Source organism: Heptranchias perlo, chromosome 27 (genome assembly GCF_035084215.1).
Source record: "Heptranchias perlo isolate sHepPer1 chromosome 27, sHepPer1.hap1, whole genome shotgun sequence".
Classification (NCBI taxonomy): Eukaryota; Metazoa; Chordata; class Chondrichthyes; order Hexanchiformes; family Hexanchidae; genus Heptranchias; species Heptranchias perlo.
Window position 1 is genome coordinate 10,386,090 of NC_090351.1, and position 21,961 is coordinate 10,408,050.

Sequence of the window (21,961 nt, forward strand, 5' to 3'; positions counted from 1 at the left end):
AGGACTGGTGCGGTGGTCACTCCTACCAATACTGTCATGGACAGATGCATTTGCGACAGGTAGATTGGTGAGGACGAGGTCAAGTAAGTTTTTCCCTCGTGTTGGTTCGCTCACCACCTGCCGCAGGCCCAGTCTAGCAGCTATGTCCTTCAGGACTCGGCCAGCTCGGTCAGTAGTGGTGCTACCGAGCCACTCTTGGTGATGGACATTGAAGTCCCCCACCCAGAGTACATTTTGTGCCCTTGCTACCCTCAGTGCTTCCTCCAAGTGGTGGTCAACATGGAGGAGGACTGATTCATCAGCTGAGGGAGGACAGTAGGTGGTAATCAGCAGGAGGTTTCCTTGCCCATGTTTGACCTGATGCCATGAGATTTCATGGGGTCCAGAGTCAATGTTGAGGACTCCCAGGGCCACTCCCTCCTGACTGTATATCACTGTACCGCCACCTCTGGTGGGTCTGTCCTGCCGGTGGGACAGGACATACCCAGGGATGGTGATGGAAGAGTCTGGGACGTTGGCTGAAAGATATGATTCTGTGAGTATGGCTATGTCAGGCTGTTGCTTGAGTCGTCTGTGGGACAGCTCTCCCAATTTTGGCACAAGTCCCCAGATGTTAGTGAGGAGGACCTTGCAGGGTCGACTGGGCTTGGTGTTTTGCCGTTGTCGTGTCCGGTGCCTAGTGGTCCGATGCCGGGTGGTCCGTCCGGTTTTATTCTTATTATGACTTTTCGTAGCAAGATTTTACAACTGAGTGGCTTGCTAGGCCATTTCAGAGGGCAATTAAGAATCAACCACATTGCTGTGGGTCTGGAGTCACATATAGGCCAGACCGGGTAAGGGCGGCAGGCTTCCTTCCCTAAAGGACATTAGTGAACCAGATGGGTTTTTACGACAATCCGGTAGTTTCATGGCCATCATTACTGATACTAGTATTTTAATTCCAGATTTTTATTTAATTAATTGAATTTAATTAATTAATTGAATTTAAATTCACCAGCTGCCGTGGCGGGATTTGAACTCATGACTCTGGATTTTAGTCCAGGCCTCTGGATTACTAGCCCAGTAACATAACCACTATGCTACCGTCTCTGGAGTGGGACTTGAACCCAAGCCTTTCTGGACTCAGAAGCAACAGTGTTACCAACTGAGCCACAGCTGACACCTTTACAGTGAAGAGGGAACTTTACATTTAACCTGTTCTATACCTGACCTGGAGAACACATGAGGGTTGACACTGGGTTCCCAAAATAGCAAAGTGTTCCATTACCCAGCACTAACATTCTTTATTTTGATGAGCTTAAAATTCAGCATTTTTTTAATTTAAAAAAAAAGGCAAATCAACACGAGGTTGAATGATGGACAACCGACTGCCAATGTTGAGCACTTCTAAGTTAACTTCGGCATAGTTGAGATGAAGCTCAGCGCTCCATCCAATTAGCCTCATCATGTCATGGTGTAGCCAGAGGGTCCGAGCAGGGAGGGAAACCCTACGTATGATGGTAAGAAATAGCAGTCCAGCTGAAACCAGCCAACTCAGTACAGACCAGAATCGAATCTGGGACCTTTCTAGTCTGTATAAAGATAGAAAGAACTTGCATTTATATAGCGTCTTTCACGACCTCAGGACTTCCCAAAGTGCTTTACAGCCAATAGTGTAGTCACTGTTGTATGGTTTTTAGACTATAATAAATATTTTAAAAGCAGCTTTGGTACAAAGTGAGATTGCGGTGCAGTTAATGGTATTGTAAATATTATAAACTTCAGTATTATTTTATGAAATAGATGGAGAATCGCAACAAGGCGTTTGGAGCAGCAATGGGCTGCACTGATGGATAGTAGCCAACTGGGGGCAGTATTTATCCAACCACATCCCAGCTCTTGTTTTCCACCTCCAGAACCATTATGCAATACTTTTATGATGAGACTGCAGCTCTAAGCTTTTAAGGGGATTCCAGCAGTGGAATTTTCCACTGTGAAGCACTGTTATTGAATCTGTTACAAAGTAGTTTAGTTACCGACCAAAGTAATAGCGTTAACTGTCATACAAAACAACAAATCCCAACTAAAAATGGATTGAGCAATTCCCTCTCCCCCCCTGACTCTGATCCTGTACACCTGCAGTTCCAACAGGATCATTGTATGATGAGCAGGAACTGGAACAATATTTGATTTCCCCTCCCATCCCTTCCCCCCCTCCACCCCAACCCCCCGAGATCTCTTGTGGATGGGCAATAAATGCTGGCCTTGCTAGTGGCCCCCACATCCTGAGAATTTTTTTTTTTTTTTAAATTTGCACTGATGCAGTCGGAGTGACGCACTGAGGTTGAAATACAAATAACATTAAAAAAGATAATTCCATCCATCTAAAGTGGACATGTTTTTCCAAGACCTTGAAGCCAGGACATTGAGAGACAAGTAGTGCCATTCCCCAAAGTACAGTGTACAAGGTTAACGGTCGACAGAGGAGAACCACAGGCTCCAAGCTGCTATTATTGAACACATAGAACTTTACAAACTTTAAACTCGACAATCACTATCAACTGCACGGAGGGGAGAGGCAGGGGGGGGGGTAAATAATTTGAATGTTTTTGCACATACTGAAAGCAGCCATTATTGCTGCAGAGTGGCACCAGCCTTCTCGGATGGTTGACTAAAATAAGAAAGACTTGCATTTATGTATCGCCTACACAACCTCGGGACATCCCAAAGTGCTTTACAGCCAATTAAGTATTTTTGAAGTGTGGTCACTGTTGTAATGTAGGAAACGTGGCAGAGAAAATGCGCACAGCAAGAGCCCACAAATGGCAATGAGATAAATAACCAGATCATCTGTTTTAGGTGTTGGTTGAGGGATAAATATTGGCCAGGACATTGGGAGAACTCTTCTGTTCTTCTTCGAAATAGTGCTGTGGGATCTTCTACGTCCACCTGAGAAGGCAGATGGGGTCTCGGTTTAATGTGTCATCTGAAAGACGGCACATCCGAAAGTGCAGCGCTCCCTCAGTGCTTCACTGGAGTGTTAGATTATGTGATTAATGTGGTAGGGTTGGAGTTTCCCATTAAATGTGCAGATTGACCATTCAGTTAAAAACAAACTGTCTTTAAATCCAAACTGAGAAAGAAAATCTGTCTGGATAGCAGCCTCTTTTAAAAACATCAATATAAAGGAATAGCTTAACATTAGATAACAACTCTTACTGGTTTTTCCATGGGTTACATAATGGGCTTTCTACTCTAAATGTGTATTATAGCACTGTTAGATTATTCATTATTGGTATAATAAATTTGCTTAAAATGAGCACTGATATGATGCCATGCATCCTTCTAAGACTAGAGTGATCCTATTGAGGCCTAGAATAAATCACAGTGGCTTAAAAATAATGAATAGACAGGGTTTTCTGTCTCATTATCCCTACCGTGTTAGCGAAAGCTAACTGAGATCTCAAGGCTAGGATAGATACTTACAAAGGATATTCTTGCCGTAGAGGGAGTGCAACGAAGGTTCACCAGACTGATTCCTGGGATGGCGGGATTGTGGTATGAGGAGAGATTGAGTAGACTAGGCCTGTATTCTCTAGAGTTTAGAAGAATGAGAGGTGATCGCATTGAAACATACAAAATTCTTACAGGGCTCGACAGGGTAGATGCTGGGAGGATGTTTCCCCTGGCTGGGGAGCCTCGAACCATGGGTCACAGTCTCAGAATAAGGGGTAGGCCATTTAGGACTGAGATGAGGAGAAATTTCTTCACTCAGAGGGTGGTGAATCTTTCGAATTCTCTACCCCAGAGGGCTGTGGAGGCTCAGTCATTGAGTATATTCAAAACAGATCGATAGATTTCTAGGTATTAAAGACATCAAGGGATATGGGGATAGTGCAGGAAAATGGCGTTGAGGTAGAAGATCAGCCATGATCTTGTTGAATGGCGGAGCAGGCTCGAGGGGCCGGATGGCCTACTCCTGCTCCTATTTCTTATGTTCTAAGGTATAGGGAGTTGGGACTCGCTGATGAGGGTGATCGAAAATACGAGAGCCAAAACAATCTAGAGTAAGAAGGATAGAAAAGACTCAAATGTAACACAACCAACGGAGGGAGATCTGTAATGCGTAATTGCACAGTATGAACATACAAAAATGACAGGCAGGAAAAGACCAGCTGGTCTATCAAGCCTGCCCCATACTCATGGTGGCTGGAGCATGACTAGACATTTCCTACCCCATCTGCAGCCATGTAATCTCCTGGCTGAGGCAAAAAACCTCCAATATAAGAGCATCTTTAACATACTCCAGTTTCAAACTCAATTAACTCATTAATATTACAGAACCTCTTCAACTTGAAGCTTTTTTTTAACAAAGTGTCGATTAACAGTGCTCTGAATTTGCAGGGTGGAATTCAGAGAACCAGTAGAAACCGAGGACCAACTGTACATGTGTTTCCGCAGTTGCTGTTCTGGTAGCAGCTGCATTGCCCACGTTTGTAATGTAATATTGCTGAAAAAAGACACACTGTAAAATAAATGGGGTACAGAATCAATTAACACCTTCAATAAGAGAGATGGACGGGAGCTCATTAGAAACAAGAATTAAAGGCAAGAAGGATAAATAGATGGAAATTATCAGATGGTGTGTAGAGCTTGATGCCTGGCTGCTGTGACCATTGAACCGTATTATAGAAGGGAAAAATAAATCAATTAAGTAAAACATGTAGGTTGTAAAGTCATAGAGAAATTCTGGGGTTTTTCCCAATTTATTTTTAGCAGACGGTGAGAAACAATGCAGAATCTTTCCTCACATTAAATGGGAACAGTAAAGTAGATTGGATATGATCTGTGGAATGAACAGGCTTAATAAATTGAACGATCCTTTCTCATCCCAATGCTTTAAATACCACAGGCATAGGGTGATGTGTAAAAACACTATCAAGAAACATTGGTATTTCACTTCTGGGACCCAGCTGTGAATGGCTAAGATTAGGATTAAAATTTCTCAAATGGCTGTGAGGATCCTAAATGAAGTGAGTTTAGGTTTAAGTAATGAAATGGGCTCACAGTACAAATGTGTCCACAGTTCAGCACCCGATAAGTCTCACCAATGGCCCAAAGATATTTGTTGCAGAATATGTTGATCAATGCCCACCAGCGCTGTAGGAATTTTTTTTAAAAAGAGATTAATCTTAAGGATCACTGTCGAGGCAGTGCAGAAGGCAGGGTACATCTGATTTGGGAGCATACATTGAGCAAAAAGAAAAAGTGGAAAAATATTCCATGTGCTTAAGTGCAAAAATTCACCCCTGTAAAAACTCTTGCTCCTTCATATTGGCAAATGAAGTAGTAATCCTTCATAGAATTGTAGCTGATCTTTGTGTTTATATTAATAGATCACACCAATCTAACAGGACTTAGTACTGCACCCAAGAAAAACAGAAACTGCAAGTTAATGATTAGAAATCTAATCATTCAGTGGCTGTTTTTCTCAAGATATCTTTTTCCAGTCACCAGAGTTGCTAATGTGAACATTGAGGCTTATAGTTTGATATATTCATTCTGCTGGTGCTTAAAAAAAGACCTTTGCTTTTGCTGTAATGCAGTTAATATGGTCTATGCGACAAGGTCAGTTTTTGTTTATAAACTCCTGCGCTCTTTCCAGTCAAGCTGCTGCTCTAATTGGATTCAGGAAAATACTAAAAGCATGAAATACTGAAAGATTAACTTGTTGCTAACATTTTGCTAACCTTCAAAACCATACACCAGAACAGTTATATAGGCAATTCTCACAAATTTGTTCTAAATGATCAGTTCCATTATTTTGCCATTTATCAATGCAAGAATCATGGGTTTGTAGTGGCACTTTACAGGTAGTATATCGGCTTGATTCCAATTCATTGAGACCTCTTTTTTCCCCACATTCCCTCATAACGACCTCTCAGCACCTTTAGATTCCATCCTTTGTCTCACTTCACACCATTAGCTGTACAACAGTCAACCCTGGGGATTTATTGGTTTTGAGGCCATTTGGGGCCTCGATGCAAGTGATATCAACATTGTAGAGCCTCCTATAGTGGGTGGTGTGCTACTAGTGTCGCTTCTGGTGAATACTTTGAAAGTAATCTTTTTACAATGTGGGATTTTTTTTGTGGTACTGCAGCTGCTGGTAATGGTTCTGCTGCTGCCATTTACAGCTCCTCTAAACCCATCTCTTATTTATTAATTTGTTCCATTACCACCCTCCTTGCCTTGCACCATCATCACTTTTGTCATTTAATCACTTTTGCCCTCTACCCTATCACAGATCTTCCCTTTTGTTCTTTCCTCCCCTCCCCTCCATGGCTCTGTATTTGCTTAAAAACTGTTAACTCTTTAACATCTTCCAGTTCTGATGCAAGGTCTTCAACCTGAAACGTTAATTCTGTTTCTTTCTCCAGATGCTGCCTCACTTGCTGAGCTTCTCCAGCATTTTCTGTTTTTATTTCAGATTTCCAGCATCCGCCGTATTTTGCTTTCGATTTAGTGTTTAATTCACGGCCATTTTTCCTCCAGGAATGCCCCACCTTGAAGAAGTTCTGTGCTTCTCTCCGACGGGATTTCTGTTTGTCTCTTTTAACTTATTCACCTTCATTGCTTTCTGTTTCCCGTTTTGTGTTTGATCAGGTATCCACTAAAACTCACTTTCACAGCCACATCTCTTCTCTCAGTATCTGTCTCTGGCTCCGACTTAGTCCACGTGGATTCCAACTTAAATTTGTGTTTCGGATCCACCCGTGATTACAGATATCTCCATGAGATTCAGCGTTACCACTGCTCCCGCCGCTTCCTGACAACCACGCTCAACGCCCTGTGCCGCCAAACGCACAGCCACACGCACACTCTCGTCCTCGCTCTCCAGCACCACCAACTCACTCTACTTCAGAGCTGTCCTGGTTTTCAGTTCCATTTCATCCTTCGCCTCATCTGGTGCTTTAACAAAAAACGTTTTTCTCTTCCTTTCAGGTGTCAAGGACCGCAAGCTTGAACAACTCTTAGATACCAATGCCCCTCCTGATCCTTCATCCCCATCACTTTCCTCTGACTCCACCCCTCCCTCCAATGTCACCCTTTGTCGTGTTTTCACTATCCCCTCTGACCTTCCCCTCTTCTGACCCCGCACGATCAGTCCTCAGCAAAGGCCTCAGTTTCACCCCCTTACACCCCCACCTCAATTTCGAGCTCGACACAAGGCTGAGCTCTTCTTCCATCGCCTTTGCCTCCGCACCCACTTCTTTGGCCAGGAGTCCTCCCCACCAACACAGCGGACCCTTTCTCCCCTCTTCAGAACTCTCGTTCCACCTGGACCCCTCCCCCTAGCCTCTTACCTTTTCTTAATCTATTCATTGGGAATTACCGGCATGACATCGGCCGTTTCAATTTCTCTACTCCCCTCACTCACTCTAACCTACCTCCCTCTCAACTTGCAGCACTCCATTCTCTCAGGTCCAACCCTGACATTGACATTAAACCTGCTGACAAGGGCTGCGCTTTTGTTCTTTGGCAAACAGACCTCTACCTTGTGCAGGCTGAACGCCAACTCTCCGACACCTCCGCCTCCCATCCCCTGGACCATGACCCCATCGCCAAACATCAAGCCATAGTTTCCCAGACTGCCACTGGCCTCATCTCCCCTGGATATCTTCCCCCCCCACACCATTGTCTCCAACCCCGCACTGTCCGCTTCTGCCTCCCTCCCAAGATCTACCAAGCAGGACTGCGCTGGTAAACCAATCGTTTCAGCCTGGTCTTGCCCCACAGATCTTATTTCTTCCGATCTAGGCTCTATTTCTTCTCCCCTTGTCCAGTCTCTTCCGACGCCCTCCGCTACTTTGAAGGTTCCAGTTTCCCAGCACTAACTGCGTCCCTATTGCTATGGACATCCAATCCCTCTACATCTCCATCCCCTATCGGACGGCCTGCAGGCATTCTGCTTCTTCCTTGAACGGAGGCCCAACCAGTCCCCATCTAGCACCGCCCTCCTCCACCTGGCTGAACTTGTTCTTATGTTGAACAACTTCTTCTTTGACTTCACTCACTTCCTCCAAATAAAAGGTGTCACTATGGGAACCCGTATGGGTCCTAGCTGTGCCTGCCTTTTTGTGGGATACGTGGAACATTCTTTATTCCAGTCCTACTCAGGTCCCTTCCCTCACCTCTTTTTCAGGTATATTGATGACTGTATCGGTGCAGCTTCCTGCTCTCGCCCCAAACTGGAAAATTTCATCAACTTTACTTCCAATTTCCACCCTTCCCTCACCTTCATGTGGTCCGTCTCCGACTCTTCCCTTCCTCAACTTCTCTATCTCCGTTTCTGGGAATATGCTGTCAACCAATATCTATTATAAGCCTACTGTCTCCCAAGGCTACCTTGATTACACTTCCACCCCGCTTCCTGTAAGGACTCTTTCCATTCTCCCAGTTTCTCCATCTCTGTTGCATCTGTTCCGACGATGCCACCTTCCAAAGCAGTGCTTCCAACATATCTTCCTTTTTCCTCAACCGAGGATTCCCCTCACTGTAGTTGACAGGGCCCTCAACTGTGTCCGTCCCATTTCCTGCACCTCTGCCCTCACCCCTTCCCCTCCCTCCCAGAATCAAGATCGGGTCCCCCTCATCCTCACCTTCCAACCCACCAACCTCCGCCACCTCCAAACACATCTTCCCCTCCCCTCCCAGCATCCCGCAGAGGCCGTTCCCTCCACGACACTCTGGTCCACTCTTCCAAAACCCTCAACACCCGCTTTCCTCCCTACGGCACCTTCCCATGCGAGCGCAGGATATGCAACACCTGCCCTTTCACCTCCTCCCTTCTCACGATCCAGGGCCCCACACACTCCTTCCAGGTGAAACAGCAGTTTATTTGTACTTCTTTCAATTCGCTGCTCACGATACAGTCTGCTCTACATTGGGGAGACCAAACACAGATTGGGTGATCGCTTTGCTCAACACTTCCGTTCAGTCCACAAGTGTGACCCTGAGCTTCCAGTCGCTTGCCATTTTATTTCTCCCTCCCACTCTGACCCCTCTGTTCTCAGCCTCTTACACTGTTCCAAAGAAGCTCAAGGAACAGCATCTCATCTTTCATTTAGGCACTTTACAACCTTCCGGACTCTACATTGATTTTAGTAACTTTAGATCATTACTACTGCTCCCATTTTTTTTGTGCTGGTAATGGTTCTGATGTTGCCATTTACCAGTTCCTCTAGACCCATCTTTTGTTTCTTAACTTGTCCCATTACCACCCTCCTTGCCTTGCACCATCATCCCTTTTGTCATTTAATCACTCCTGTCCTTCACCCTATCACTTCCCTTTTGTTCTTTCCTCCCCTCCCTCCCTGGCTCTGTACTTGCTTAAAAACTGTTAACAATGTTAACATCTTCCAGTTCTGAAAATAGTTAACAGTTCTGACGAAAGGTCTTCGACCTGAAATGTTAACTGTTTCTTTCCCCACAGATGCTGCCTGACTTGCTGAATATTTCTAGCATTTTGTTATTATTTCAGATTTCCAGCATCTGCAGTATTTTGCTTCTCTTTTACAATGTTGACTATTCTCAGTTATTTTTGACCCTATTTAATCTCAATTCTTCTTTGATATATCTCACTATAACAGTTATGCTTGCTTCTACAACTGGACTCATTTCTAGTTTCTTCTTTACCTTTCTGACTTTTTTTTTTAAATTGAAGGTTCCTTATTCTTCCCAGTGGGTTCCCCTCACCGTTCTCCCTACAGGCTTTTGTAGTTTGTTTTTCTTACACCACTTCATATTTTAATGGGAGTCTGTGAGTGAACTATACGGCCATAATCTTAGCAAGAAAACATCTACCAGCACCTATAGTGCTACATCGATGCTCAGGTGTAACCTGGTAGCTACTGGTTGTAATTTACAGCAAAAAGTAGTTTCTGACGGGTTAAAATACCACCTTGAGGTAGAAATTAGAAAATGAGCAGGAAGATTCCTTTGAAGCAAAGATAAATTTGCATCTAGACTATGTTTATGTATCTGCTTAGTGTGGAACTGGGCAATACAGGAAGGTGCCAGGTTTAATCTGTGCTCTGCACTGAATTAGCTGATCTCAGTCACAGTGATGGAGTGTTACAATTGGCTGTATTCCTGGGTGAGGGAAGTCAGCCAGCGATACCACTTTGGATCTCTATTGACTCCTTCTGGAAAGCGTGCATTTAGACATCAGGTGAGGACAGCATCAGTCTCAGATGTGATACAGTACCCTCTTCCCCTCCATGTTCAAACAGCCTATTGGTAACCACACTCTAGGCTCATTGATGAAGAACCAAAAGGTAGAGAGAGGAAAGCCACCACCTGTGAAGCTGTACCCAGCACGAGTTAGTATGCCCCGGGGGAGTGAGGGGGGAAACTGAAGTTGAGAGCAATTTACTCCTTTGTCAAATTTTACATTTTACAAAGCTTCTTTCTCTGGATCATTTTATCTGGAATCTGAACTTCAGATCCCACAAAAGGCAATAGTTACAAAATTACATGCACTAAAAAAATGGAAAAGCCTGGATTACAAACTGCAAGCCTTTATAAAAGAAAAATTGCATTTATATAGCACCTTTTACATCCCCAAGACATCCCAAAGTGCTTCACAGCCAATGAAATACTTTTGAAGTGTAGTCACTGTTGTAATGTAGGAAATGCAGCAGCCAATTTGCGCACAGCAAGTTCCCACAAACAGCAATGTGATAATGACCAGATAATATGTTTTTTGAGGTGTTGGTTAAGGGATAAATATTGGCCAGAACACCTGGGACGGCAGACAGGGCCTCAGTTTAATGTCTCATCCAAAAGATGGCACCTCCATCAGTACTGCACTGGAGTGTCAGCCTAGATTTTGTGCTCAAGTCCCTGGAGTGGGACTTGAGCCCATGACATTCTGACTCAGAGAGAGTGCTACTCACTGTTTATAGAACAACAGACGGAATCTATGAATTTAGATAAAATGACGCAGGCACAAAATACACAAATGTAGCCCATTTTATTGGTAACTCAATGCATTTTTAACATATGTAGAAAATACTTCAATCAGAAGACAAGCTACTTTGGAAACCAAAGACAATATAACAGTGAATTACAAGATAAAACAGTTTCATCACAATGGACCCCTTTTCCCAGTTTAAAGTTAGTATTATGAACTTTTTTTTAAATAACTATAATCTCTTTATCTTTTGTTAAATTTATTATTTTACAATAACCTCTACAGTTTAACTGCCAGACTACCATAGAAAAATCAATAATTTCTATGAGCTGCCTACACATTACATGTGATAATCACATAGCTATATCAAAAAGTAAGAAACCGCAGTTCATACAAGAACTAGAGTAGCAAATAACATTATACAAACCAGTCAAATAACCTATTATAGCAATATCAATGATACAAGCCAAGTATGCTACTAACAATTGTTGCATTCGCTACAATCATACTATTAAAAAAACACTAAAGTTCACCCACATATGATTAGCATTAGTAAATGCAGACACATACAGCAAAATAATGAGAACATGCTCCAGCCAACAGTAAATAATGACACACCCATATGTAACCATATATAAGTCAACCCTATAAATATATACTGTTTATATAGATTTTAAAGAGACAGTGCTTTTGCAGCCCTACACAGGTTATGTTAAAAAATAAAATCCTGGAAAATTTTGTTTGAATCAGTGCAGCAACCTCCAATCCCTAGAAATGCTTAGTCGAGCTTAAATCAAAGTTGTTATAACGATTTTCAAAAATAAAAATCAACGATTGGCTGCATAATTAGCTTGAAGTTATTCATGATTAGTCTCAGTCTAAATTCCAATCCCTCCATCCTCCCCATCAAAAAAAAAGCAAGCAAGCTGCTATTATATTCAAAGGTGGCTGTGACAAGGTTCATTAGGTGTTGCTTAGATCCCATGTCAATCATTTTAAATACAACCAGTGTGGGCCTCTATCTCTTTAAATGTACATTTTAGATACTTAATGACTTACACAGGATACAGATGGTTTCCTTACAAAACATTGACAAAAAATTTGTTACAAAGTAGTACGTAAAGGTGCGAGAACACCGGCAGGTTTACCTACAGGTCTGTTTGACCTGCATTTATGGTCAAAACCAGTGTTATTCCTTGGGCTAATGTTTTCATAAATAAAATTAAACTTCCAAAATTTTGCATTTTACTCCTTCCAAGAAAATCCCACAGAAATTTATCATCAAGGATATCCTCATAGCAGGTACGGCCACAAGCATCTAGAACTGGGCAGAAATCTAACGTGGCGAGAGTCTCCAATGACTGCACTTGTTAATAATGAGCAACAGTAGAAACTCCACCTTTCGTTCGTATTTGCCTGTGCTGCTAATTGGGGGCACTCCATGGAACTGGAGCAACCTAGTTTGTGGACAGGATAAAAAGACAATGTGCATCTCAACCTGCAGCAAGTGCATTTCTCAATGACAGGACATGGAACAGTAATTGACAGCAAAGATCACACAGTGCTTGGCGGTAGTCACTACCATTTGTATGTTTGTCATTGTTTTCAAGGCTCGTTTTTTGAACCATACGTGTATGAATGTTAGTTTAAAAAAAACTGTCCCATTTTACAAAGCCAAGAATTATCAAAAATGCACTTCACTGCACCAATAAAATACAGATACGATACAGCAGGACTATGAAACGCCACATCATGTCAGCACTTTGCACAGTCTTAGTAGAGGTAAAAGTGAACATTTGGCTCAGCAGAAATCCAATAGTCACAATATGTCAAAATATTTTCTCTGGATTCCAGATGCAGCACCAACCTGGGGGGAGGGGCAGTAGGTTTGAGAGATTTGTCAAAATGAATCCGCCATGAGCAAGCAGTAAAAATTAGCCTCTGCAAAGTATTTTTGAGCACCACTTCCCCCGACCCCCCACAAGTCTAAGTGAACCACATTAACCTACTCAATGTGCTAAAATTTTGCTGTGCATCGTGATGTTTTAGTGGCTTTCTGTGAAGTCAAATTCAGATTTTCTTGGCCTGTGGAGTGCTCTCCACCTCTGCTGAAGATGTGCTCAGCTCTGAGAGCGATATCCCTTTTTAACTAATTATTCTGTCCTCATACCTTGGTTTGCTTTATACAAACCCGGTTTGTGACAACTAGAAAGCACACGTCTCAATGTTTTAGATATCTGAAAGGTCCAGAAGGTGGAGCACTCTTTAAAAAAAAATGCTGTAGAAATAGTAACCTGGTACAGAGCATTGGTGGAATGTTTGTCTCATGTTAGAAATTTAATTTTTTAAAAAAAACATCTGAACCAGCAGGCTAGTGTATTTCTGTAAACCCTCACAGTTCTACCAGTTTATCATTTTATAAAGCTGGTACTGCTCCTGATAAATTCTAGTTTAGATCTGTGCTCTCCAAATGTATACATAGGACTAAAGCCTTTCCTACAGAAACACCCACAAAACACCATCTCCCATTAAACCTTGAAACAAGATAGGTTTTGCAACACCAGAGGTATTTGATATAGGCATTTTTCTGAAAGCCATTTCTCTGGGAGATCGCCAAGCACGCATCAACTCCTTGCAACCTTATGAAGCCAGGGCATGAAATAAGAGAGTAAGAAAGAAAAAAAACAAATGGCTTTCATAAACACGTTCAACAGCAGATAGGGGAAATAGTGTGCGTAGTACTTTCCTTTCAAATGCGGAGTGCAGCACTGAGCAGCTATTTGCAAACAAGAATTTTTAGCTTGTTGGAATGAACAGCAGGATTTTTTTTTTTTAAAAGTTAAAAAAATGATTAGCAAATACTTGCATATCTGTTAAGCAATACCACTTATTCCATGCCCTGTAAATGAGGCAGAATAAATAGGCTTTTCTTTGGTGTGATGAACATGTGCTTTACAGTTTGCCTGCATGAAGCCAAATCTAGGCAGTCGCCTCAAAGGGTTTACTCAGAACAGCATCCTACTGCCACAAGGAATGTTAGCATCCATAAACTATTGAAAAATAAAGTTTAAAAAATTACACATCTAGAAGAACCACAACTACCTAAAGCTAATTGCACATAATTTTCTTTGTCCGAAAACTCATTAAACAAACCAAAATACTGCACTATCCTCACACAAGTACGACATGCTCAGCCATACCATTGTAACTTAATAATAAAAAGGTAAAAATCAAAAAGAACTGAAGTTCAGAAGACAGTACATGGATACATGCATTTTCACATTCTAAGTAGCTTGCTGCATTAAAAGGAGCATGGTTATATGTGCCAACTTTTTAAATGAAAAGAAAAATTAAAAACAAGAGAAACAAGAATACTGTTTCAAATTCCATCTCCCTTTTTAAACTAAAAGGAACTTCAATTAAAATACTCAACTGATTTTTTTTTTTAAAAAGACCAACTTAAATGATTTAAAATCAGTTTCAACAGCACAATACCCTTTCCTGTGCTACTCTCCCATCACTTAGTTTTGTACTCCCGAGAGGCCTTCCATGCACACACAAGTCCAATGATCTAACTGTAACAAGTTGGGATTTTCTAAAGCACAGTGTAAAAGTATTAATTCAACGTACTATGTAAAAATCTGTTAAGGCACTAACTAGGGGAAAGAACTCATCAAATAAACCCCCACAACATTCACACCTGTGCAAAAACTGAGTCAAAGAATTACTCCCATTCAGAACACACAGATGATGCCTGTTCTGCAACCACTTCTTTTCAAACACAATTACTTTTTCATCAGTGCTACAACATTTAATAAAGTTCCAAAATGTATCTAAAGACATTGCATGTACATTCCAACATGTTCCAACTTAATTTCTCTTAAAATGACAGGTACGTAAAAAAACATCCCTCTGGGTGATCAAGGAACTAAAACTTGAGTTACTAAAAATACAGAATTCAAGTATCATAATTTACATATTCCATCAAAGACTGTTGTGGCTAATTCCGTTGGAAGCTCTGAGAGTCACACGTCTTGCTTCTGCAGCTCTGATACTAAAGCTGTATTAGTTGCTAGAATTAATCTAACTAGACTTTTACATACATAGGATATTATAGCTGTAATATCACTATCTTCCACAAGCATTACCGACCTAACAACTCAATGCCACAGGCACTAGTGATTGAAGGTCTTTAAACAGTGAGCTGATGAGTTACACACCTTCAATCCTGGGTGACACGCTAAGGGAACAGGGGAGGGGCCAAAATGGCTCTGGAACACAATGTTGAGTGTGGTTTAACACAAACTTAGGATGTATGCATGCATATAGTTATTTTCAGTTATTGAAATCAGCACTGCTGATGCTCAAATGGCAGCTACAGCACATAAGGGTTCCAGCAGTGATGTAGGTGCCAGAATACACAACTGCAATGCCTACGTTCAGAGTAATGGCACAGTATGTGCTGTACAATGAAAATACACACCCGTTCTCTGCAGAATTAAAGCATGAGTGACTTTGAATAATTTACTCAATTTTTCATAATTCAGCAGTGACCTTTTTTTTAATCCTACACCCTTCCAACTTCAAGGCAAGTTTCCTGAATTCACTTAAGTGAGCTGTATATCCAAAATAAATCATTGAGAGCACAACAGCTCTTGATCAACCATGATGTGGATACAGGCAAGTGAAGTTTACAGAAGCAACTGGTTAAAAATAGGTTCACTGAAACAGTGATTAAACGGCTCTTAAGCCTGCAGCTTTGAATAAAGCTCACTAATCCTGTATGGACGGCAGCTCCATCAGCATATCAAAGCTGACTGAAATGTTCAAACGAATCATTTCTTACAAGAGCAGGTCGATGTTTTCAATTCCCGTTTTCACACTTAATTGCACATTGTACTGCTCAGAAACCAATACTTTAAGAAATACAGATTAATACAAAATTAATGTTGCTGACAATATTCTAAAAATGTGACATTTCAAACTATTTTATACACCATTGAAAAAAAATTACATTTTTTTTAAAATTTTGGAGCCCTCTCACAAATGCTCCAAAACATCTTAAAACAGTGATATGCTTGAAGATGTCCATTAATGGATAATGCAGAGTCAGGATTAGGTCAGGCTTCAACGTGCCAACCAAACCAACCAGGACATCCATTACTCACTATTTTATTATGTAATAGGCCTAGAAAAAATGCATTCTTTGAAATTCCTAAGCAATAGTATTAACACTTTCAGCAGCATAAACCCATTTCAAGTAGCAGATTCATCAGTGTGTTCAGGCAAAGAGCTGGCAAAAGTAAAGCAACAGTACGTTTAAAACAAACAGCAATTCTGTTGGTTCTGAAAATTATTCCCAAATCATTGTAAAATATATTTAAAATGTGGTCTATTTTCAATACCCTTTTAGAAAAAAAGGGTTAAAAACCAAGTCTCCTCACTGCTGGATGCTCTGCAGACATGTGACCCAGTTCAGAAGCAAAACATGACACCACAGGAGAGTTCCTGTCTAATGGAACGAAGCGCACTCCTCCTTCATACAAAACTTGATTAGTCTGGATCTTGTACAGTAGCACAGCACATTTGCAAATAAGAGAGCTACAGATAAGAATACTGATTTATTTTAGTGGGACTGAGTGGATAGCCAGCATAAAGAGTAGGAGCCCTGGAAGCATTAATGTATGACTGGGTGGCGAACGGGTGCTGGTACTGGCTAGGAGCAATGCTGGCAGATGGTAGAAGGCTAGGGCCCATGCTGACTGGCACCTGTTGGAGGAGACTGGTTGGATGTGCTGTGTACGTGGCCTGTTGCATGGCATGTCTGGAGGAGCTTTGTTGGTTCAGAAGATGGGCCATGGAACTGGAGGTTGCCAAGGCAGCAGCAGCTGGTGTGTAGGTATACATGTGGGGTTGTCCTGGAAGGTGCGTAGGAGCTGACACTGTCAGGTGGGGGTGAACACCCGGATGTGTTGGACTGTTATGCTGGAAAGAGTAGGGAGCCTGAGCGAGGGTGGGTGCCACATACGCCTGTTGCCTGCGGGGAGCAGGATTCACACTCCGCTCTTGAGACACAGATTGTTGGGCCTAAAAAGAAAAAAAGTAATAGTAATTGACTAACTATTTTAAAGCTGCATTCTTCCTTTCTAATCATGTTATACCTCTATTATCTAAAGTGGCCTTCTGAACTTCAGCCAATGTAAAAGTAGACCTTCTAGGTGTCACTAGAATACAGTAACATGATTTTTTAAAAAAAAATTCCAGTGGGTAGTGTCAACAACTAATTAACCTGAAAAATGAGTAACACAGATCATTTAGTACTGAAGTGCTGAGAAGTTCTGACATTTTCTTTTACACAGGCTTCATAACTTCAGTGAGGTAGTGGCCAGGATTTTCTGTTTCTTCACTCCCCAGCCTACAGTTTTGCAGCCATGCATTTTAATGGGTGGAAAATTACAGGCTGGGGATTTAAAGAAAAAAGGTTTCAATCAGTGGATTTTCTAGTATCTGAAGCATCATTATGCCAGATTATTTCTGGCTGAAGAGTCTGTCTGAAATATTGGGCATTTGTAGTCAGTTGAGTATTTGTAGTCAGCCAGTAATAAGGCTCTACTATCGTCTAATGTAGCAAAAATGGACTGAAAGCATTGGGGATTGGGCTCATTTTATAATAACTAATGTAACTGGAGAGAAGGTAAAATACCACTGCATTTTTCAGCTTCTTTTAAAATTGAGAGTACAATTACATGGTAGTGTAGTGGTTATGGTACTGGACTAGTAACCAAGATGTCATGAGCTGAAATCCCACTGAAATCTAGTCATTTGTGGGCTGGAACTAGAAAAAAATGGATACGATAGCTAACTGATTGATTCAGGGAGGGGAGAGCCTGCCACCCCAATCCTTTCCAGCCTACACATGACTCCCAGTCCGATATTAAATGGTTGACTCTTAATGCCCACTTAGCTGTAAAAACAATCGTTGGAGGAAGGTCCAGCATCACTTTCTCAGGGCAACTAGGAATGGACAATAAACGTGGCCTTGCCAGTGTCGCTCACGTCCTGAGAATAGAAATAAGTTACCCTCACTGGACTTTAACGTTTTATTTCAAATTCAAGCAAGTGATCGTGGTGGAAATGTTTCTTATTGCATTTTGTTTTAAAAAGGGAACTTGTGGCAAAAAAATGGCAGAAAATGTCTCTGCCAGCCATCTTTTTGAAAAAAAAACTGCTTCTCCCCCCAAATAAAATGATTTATTTTGACATTTTCTATCCAGTTTAATATTGCTATTAGGAAATTGAAAATTTTGCATACCTGACTGAGGTTCAGAGGCTGTCGTTGACGGTACAGGGTTGGTGTGGTTGAGCTCGAAATCTGCCCACTCATAGGCATGCCTGTTTTAGCCTTATAAACATTCGAAAAAAAGCCTAATGGGCACAGGAAATACAGAAGTGAGTACACAAATCAGTACTGAAAACATATCCCATGCTTCAATTAGTAGCAAAACTTCATGTCAGCACAGGAGAGAAAAGGGGGGGGGGGTGGGGGGGCAAGTTTATAACTAGAATAGTTCCATCTTGACCACGAGACCCACGCCCAGCTCCATTGACCCTATTTCCACCAAACTGTTGACCGCCCAACTTCCCTTCTTGGCCCCCATGTTAGCTAATATTGTTAACAGTTCCCTCTCCTCAGGTACTGTCCCTCTCCTCTTCAAATCTGCCATCTTCACCCCCCTCCTCAAAAAACCCACGCCTGACCCCCCAGTCCTTGCAAACTACCACCCCATCTCCAACCTCCCTTTCCTCTCCAAAATCCTTGAACATGTTGTTACCTCCCAAATCTGTGCCCATCTTTCCCGCAACTCCACGTTTGAACCCCTCCAATCATTTTTCCGCCTCTGCCTCAGCAATGAAACTGCCCTTATCAAAGACATAAATGACATCCTATGTGACTGTGACCGTGGTAAACTATCCCTCCTCATCCTTCTTGACCTGTCTGCAGCCTTTGACATGGTTGACCACACCATCCTCCTCCAACGCTTCTCCTCCGTTGTCCAGCTGGGTGGGACTGCCCGTGCCTGGTTCCATTCCTATCCATCCAGTTGTAGCCAGAGAATCACCTGCAATGGCTTCACTTCCTGCTCCCGTACAGTTATCTCTGGAGTCCCCCAAGGATCTATCCTTGGCCCCTCCTATTTCTCATCTATATGCTGCCCCTCGGTGACATCATCTGAAAACACAATCCCAGATCCACATGTACACTGACGACACCCAGCTCTATCTCACCACCACCTCTCTCGACCCCTCCACTGCCTCTGATTTGTCACGCTGCTTGTCCGACATCCTGTATTGGATGAGCAGAAATGTCCTCCAACTAAATATTGGGAAGTCCGAAACCATTGTCTTCAGTCCCCACCACAAACTCAGTTCCCTAGCCACCGATCCATCCCTCTCCTTGGCCACTGTCTGAGGCTGAACCAGACCATTTGCAACCTTGGTGTCCTATTTGACTCTGAGATGAGCTTCTGACCCCACAGCCTCTCAGTCACCAAGGCCGCCAACTTCCACTTCCATAACATCACCCGTCTCTGCCCCTGCCTCAGCTCATCTGCTGCTGAAACCCTCATCCATGCCTTCTTTATCTCCAGACAGGACTATTCCAATGCTCTCCTGGCCAACCTCCCAACTTGTACCCTCCGAAAACTTGAGCTCATCCAAAACTCTGCTGCCCATATGCTAACTCATATCCTATGTCCTGTTCACCGATCACCAGTGTTGGCTCCCGGTCCGGCAACACCTCGGTTTTAAAATTCTCATTCTTGTTTTCAAATCCCTCCATGGCCTCGCCCCTCCCTATCTCCATAACCTCCTCTCCAGCCCTACAACCCTCCAAGATTTCTGCGCTCCTCCAATTCTGGCCTCCTGCACATCCCCGATTTTCATCGCTCCATTATTGGCGGCTGTACCTTCAGCTGTCTAGGCCCTAAGCTCTTGAATTCCCTTCCTAAACCTCTCTGCCTCATCCTTTGAGACATTCCTTAAAACCTACCTTTGACTAAGCTTTCGGTCACCTGTCCTAATACAGTGAAACCTGTAAATTCGGGATACCTAAGGGACTTGCATTAGGTGCCCCCTTTTTTCCAGGTGTCCTTATTTTCAAAATGGTCTTTGAACGTACAGTAAACTGGATGAGCCAAATATCCCAGGATTGGCTGTATCTCCTGCAATGTTCCTTCATTTTTCACCCTCACCTGGGATTGTGCCGAATTCTGAAGCCCTGCCAGCAGGGTGTGATTTCAGTTCATTTTCTGTACGTTGGGTTTCCCAGTTCATTGCCATCCTGGGGTCCTTTTCCACTGAGGGAGGGATGTCGTGATCCTGGATCTGCTATGTTGGCAGCCTGCACAGGGTGAGGTGGCTGCTTTAGGGCCAGAGTAGCGGGAGATCCCAGCCAAACCGAGGGGATTAATGCCCTGCAGACCCGTCTAGGACCCCCCCACCCTCCGTGTGCTGCAACTGCTAATGTTTGAAGTGCTGGGGGGTGGCTAGAGAGCTATACTTGATATACTGGTGGAGTGAGATGTGGTGTTGCCCAGTGCTGTTTCCGGCTTTTGTTGAATGGGGAGTTCTTAACCCAGGATCCATAGTGGCAAAGAAACCACTCTATCCCTGGGATAGAGCCATGTAAGCATTCAATCCCAGAGATAGAGTGGTTTCTCTGCCGCTGTGAATGCTGGGTAAAGAGCTCCCCATTCCACAAAAACAGTTTCTATCACCCACAGCCACCTCGCCCTGACCTGTGCCGCAAGCGTTTTAATTTGTAAATGGACTTGGTGCATTGAAGGCAGTCCACAGTTTTGAGAGTGTCCGTGGATTCAAGGTGCAGCTTGTAGCTGTTATAATGCAAGTTATTTGGGACTGTCAATAAGTTTCACCGTATCATCTTATGTGGTTCGGTGTTTGACAACACTCCTGCGAAACACCTTGGGAACGTTTTACTATGATGTGGAGATGCCGGTGATGGACTGGGGTGGACAAATGTAAGGAATCTTACAACACCAGGTTATAGTCCAACAGTTTTATTTGAAAATAATCTATAACCTGGTGTTGTAAGATTCATTACGTTTTACTATGTTAAAGGCGCTATATAAATGGAAGTTGTTATTGTCAGCACAACCAGAGGAGTTTACACTTAACTCAATAAAGTTTGAACACTAAACAGGTGTGGAGGCCTGCACTTTAAGGGTTACTTCGGTAATTGTTTTCAGCTTAAAAATAGGTGATTACGTCAACAGTAACATCAGCAGTTGAGACCACATTTTTAAGGGGAGACAAAAAAAAGTCATGGGGAAGGAGTGAACTGAAAGGAATCTCAATTTGTACATGTTTTAAATTTTTTAGAAGCATAAATGGAAATATGGTCTAATTTAGATGTCCCTGGTGCCTCTTGGGTTGAATGGCTCATATGACAAAACAAGTTATACATTTATTAACACACTTTGATTTTTATCGATGCAGAATTGTTTTGAAGCAAAGATAAAATGATCTAGCTAAAATTACAACTTTGGATTGTTGGAAGCACATTTTGGTTACATCATATTCCTACCTGACAAACTGTTGCTTTCTCCCATACTATCACTGACTTGTGCCTTCAACGGCTGTACGATGATGGTGCGCGATCCAGAACTATGACAGGCATCCAATGTTCTTTTAGAGACTTCCTGTGTACTGCTGATAACATGCGTTGCTCGAGGGCGTTCACATGGGTAGGGACTATTACTATTTGAGGAGTCAGATTCGAAAGAATCATGGACAGTGACATAACTGATGACATTTGATCTCTGTTTCACACCAGAGCTAAGGAGAAGAGAAAAAAAAAAGTTGTTTAGGTTGTATGTAGATGTTAAACCAGAGTCAATATTATGTACAATTGGGTCTTTTTTTTTAAAACCATGTAGTGCTGTATTCAATTCCTGACACTGAGGTACTCAGGCTATGCCAATA

At 42.5% G+C, this 21,961-nt stretch overlaps 1 protein-coding gene across 5 annotated transcripts in view; it reads right to left on the reverse strand.

Moving 5' to 3' along the window:
• Positions 1 to 10,998: 10,998 nt before the first annotated feature.
• The window catches only part of LOC137344390 (homeodomain-interacting protein kinase 1-like), a 92,219-nt gene continuing 81,256 nt past the window's right edge, over positions 10,999 to 21,961 (reverse strand). For all 5 annotated transcript variants that reach the window (XM_068007302.1, XM_068007301.1, XM_068007300.1 and 2 more), the window contains 3 exons: positions 21,564 to 21,814; positions 18,270 to 18,382; positions 10,999 to 17,044 (listed from right to left, as the gene is read on the reverse strand). In XM_068007302.1, the coding sequence (XP_067863403.1) occupies positions 16,559 to 17,044; positions 18,270 to 18,382; positions 21,564 to 21,814 (850 nt within the window). In that variant the 3' untranslated portion in view covers positions 10,999 to 16,558. The remainder of the gene's footprint in view (positions 17,045 to 18,269; positions 18,383 to 21,563; positions 21,815 to 21,961) is intronic.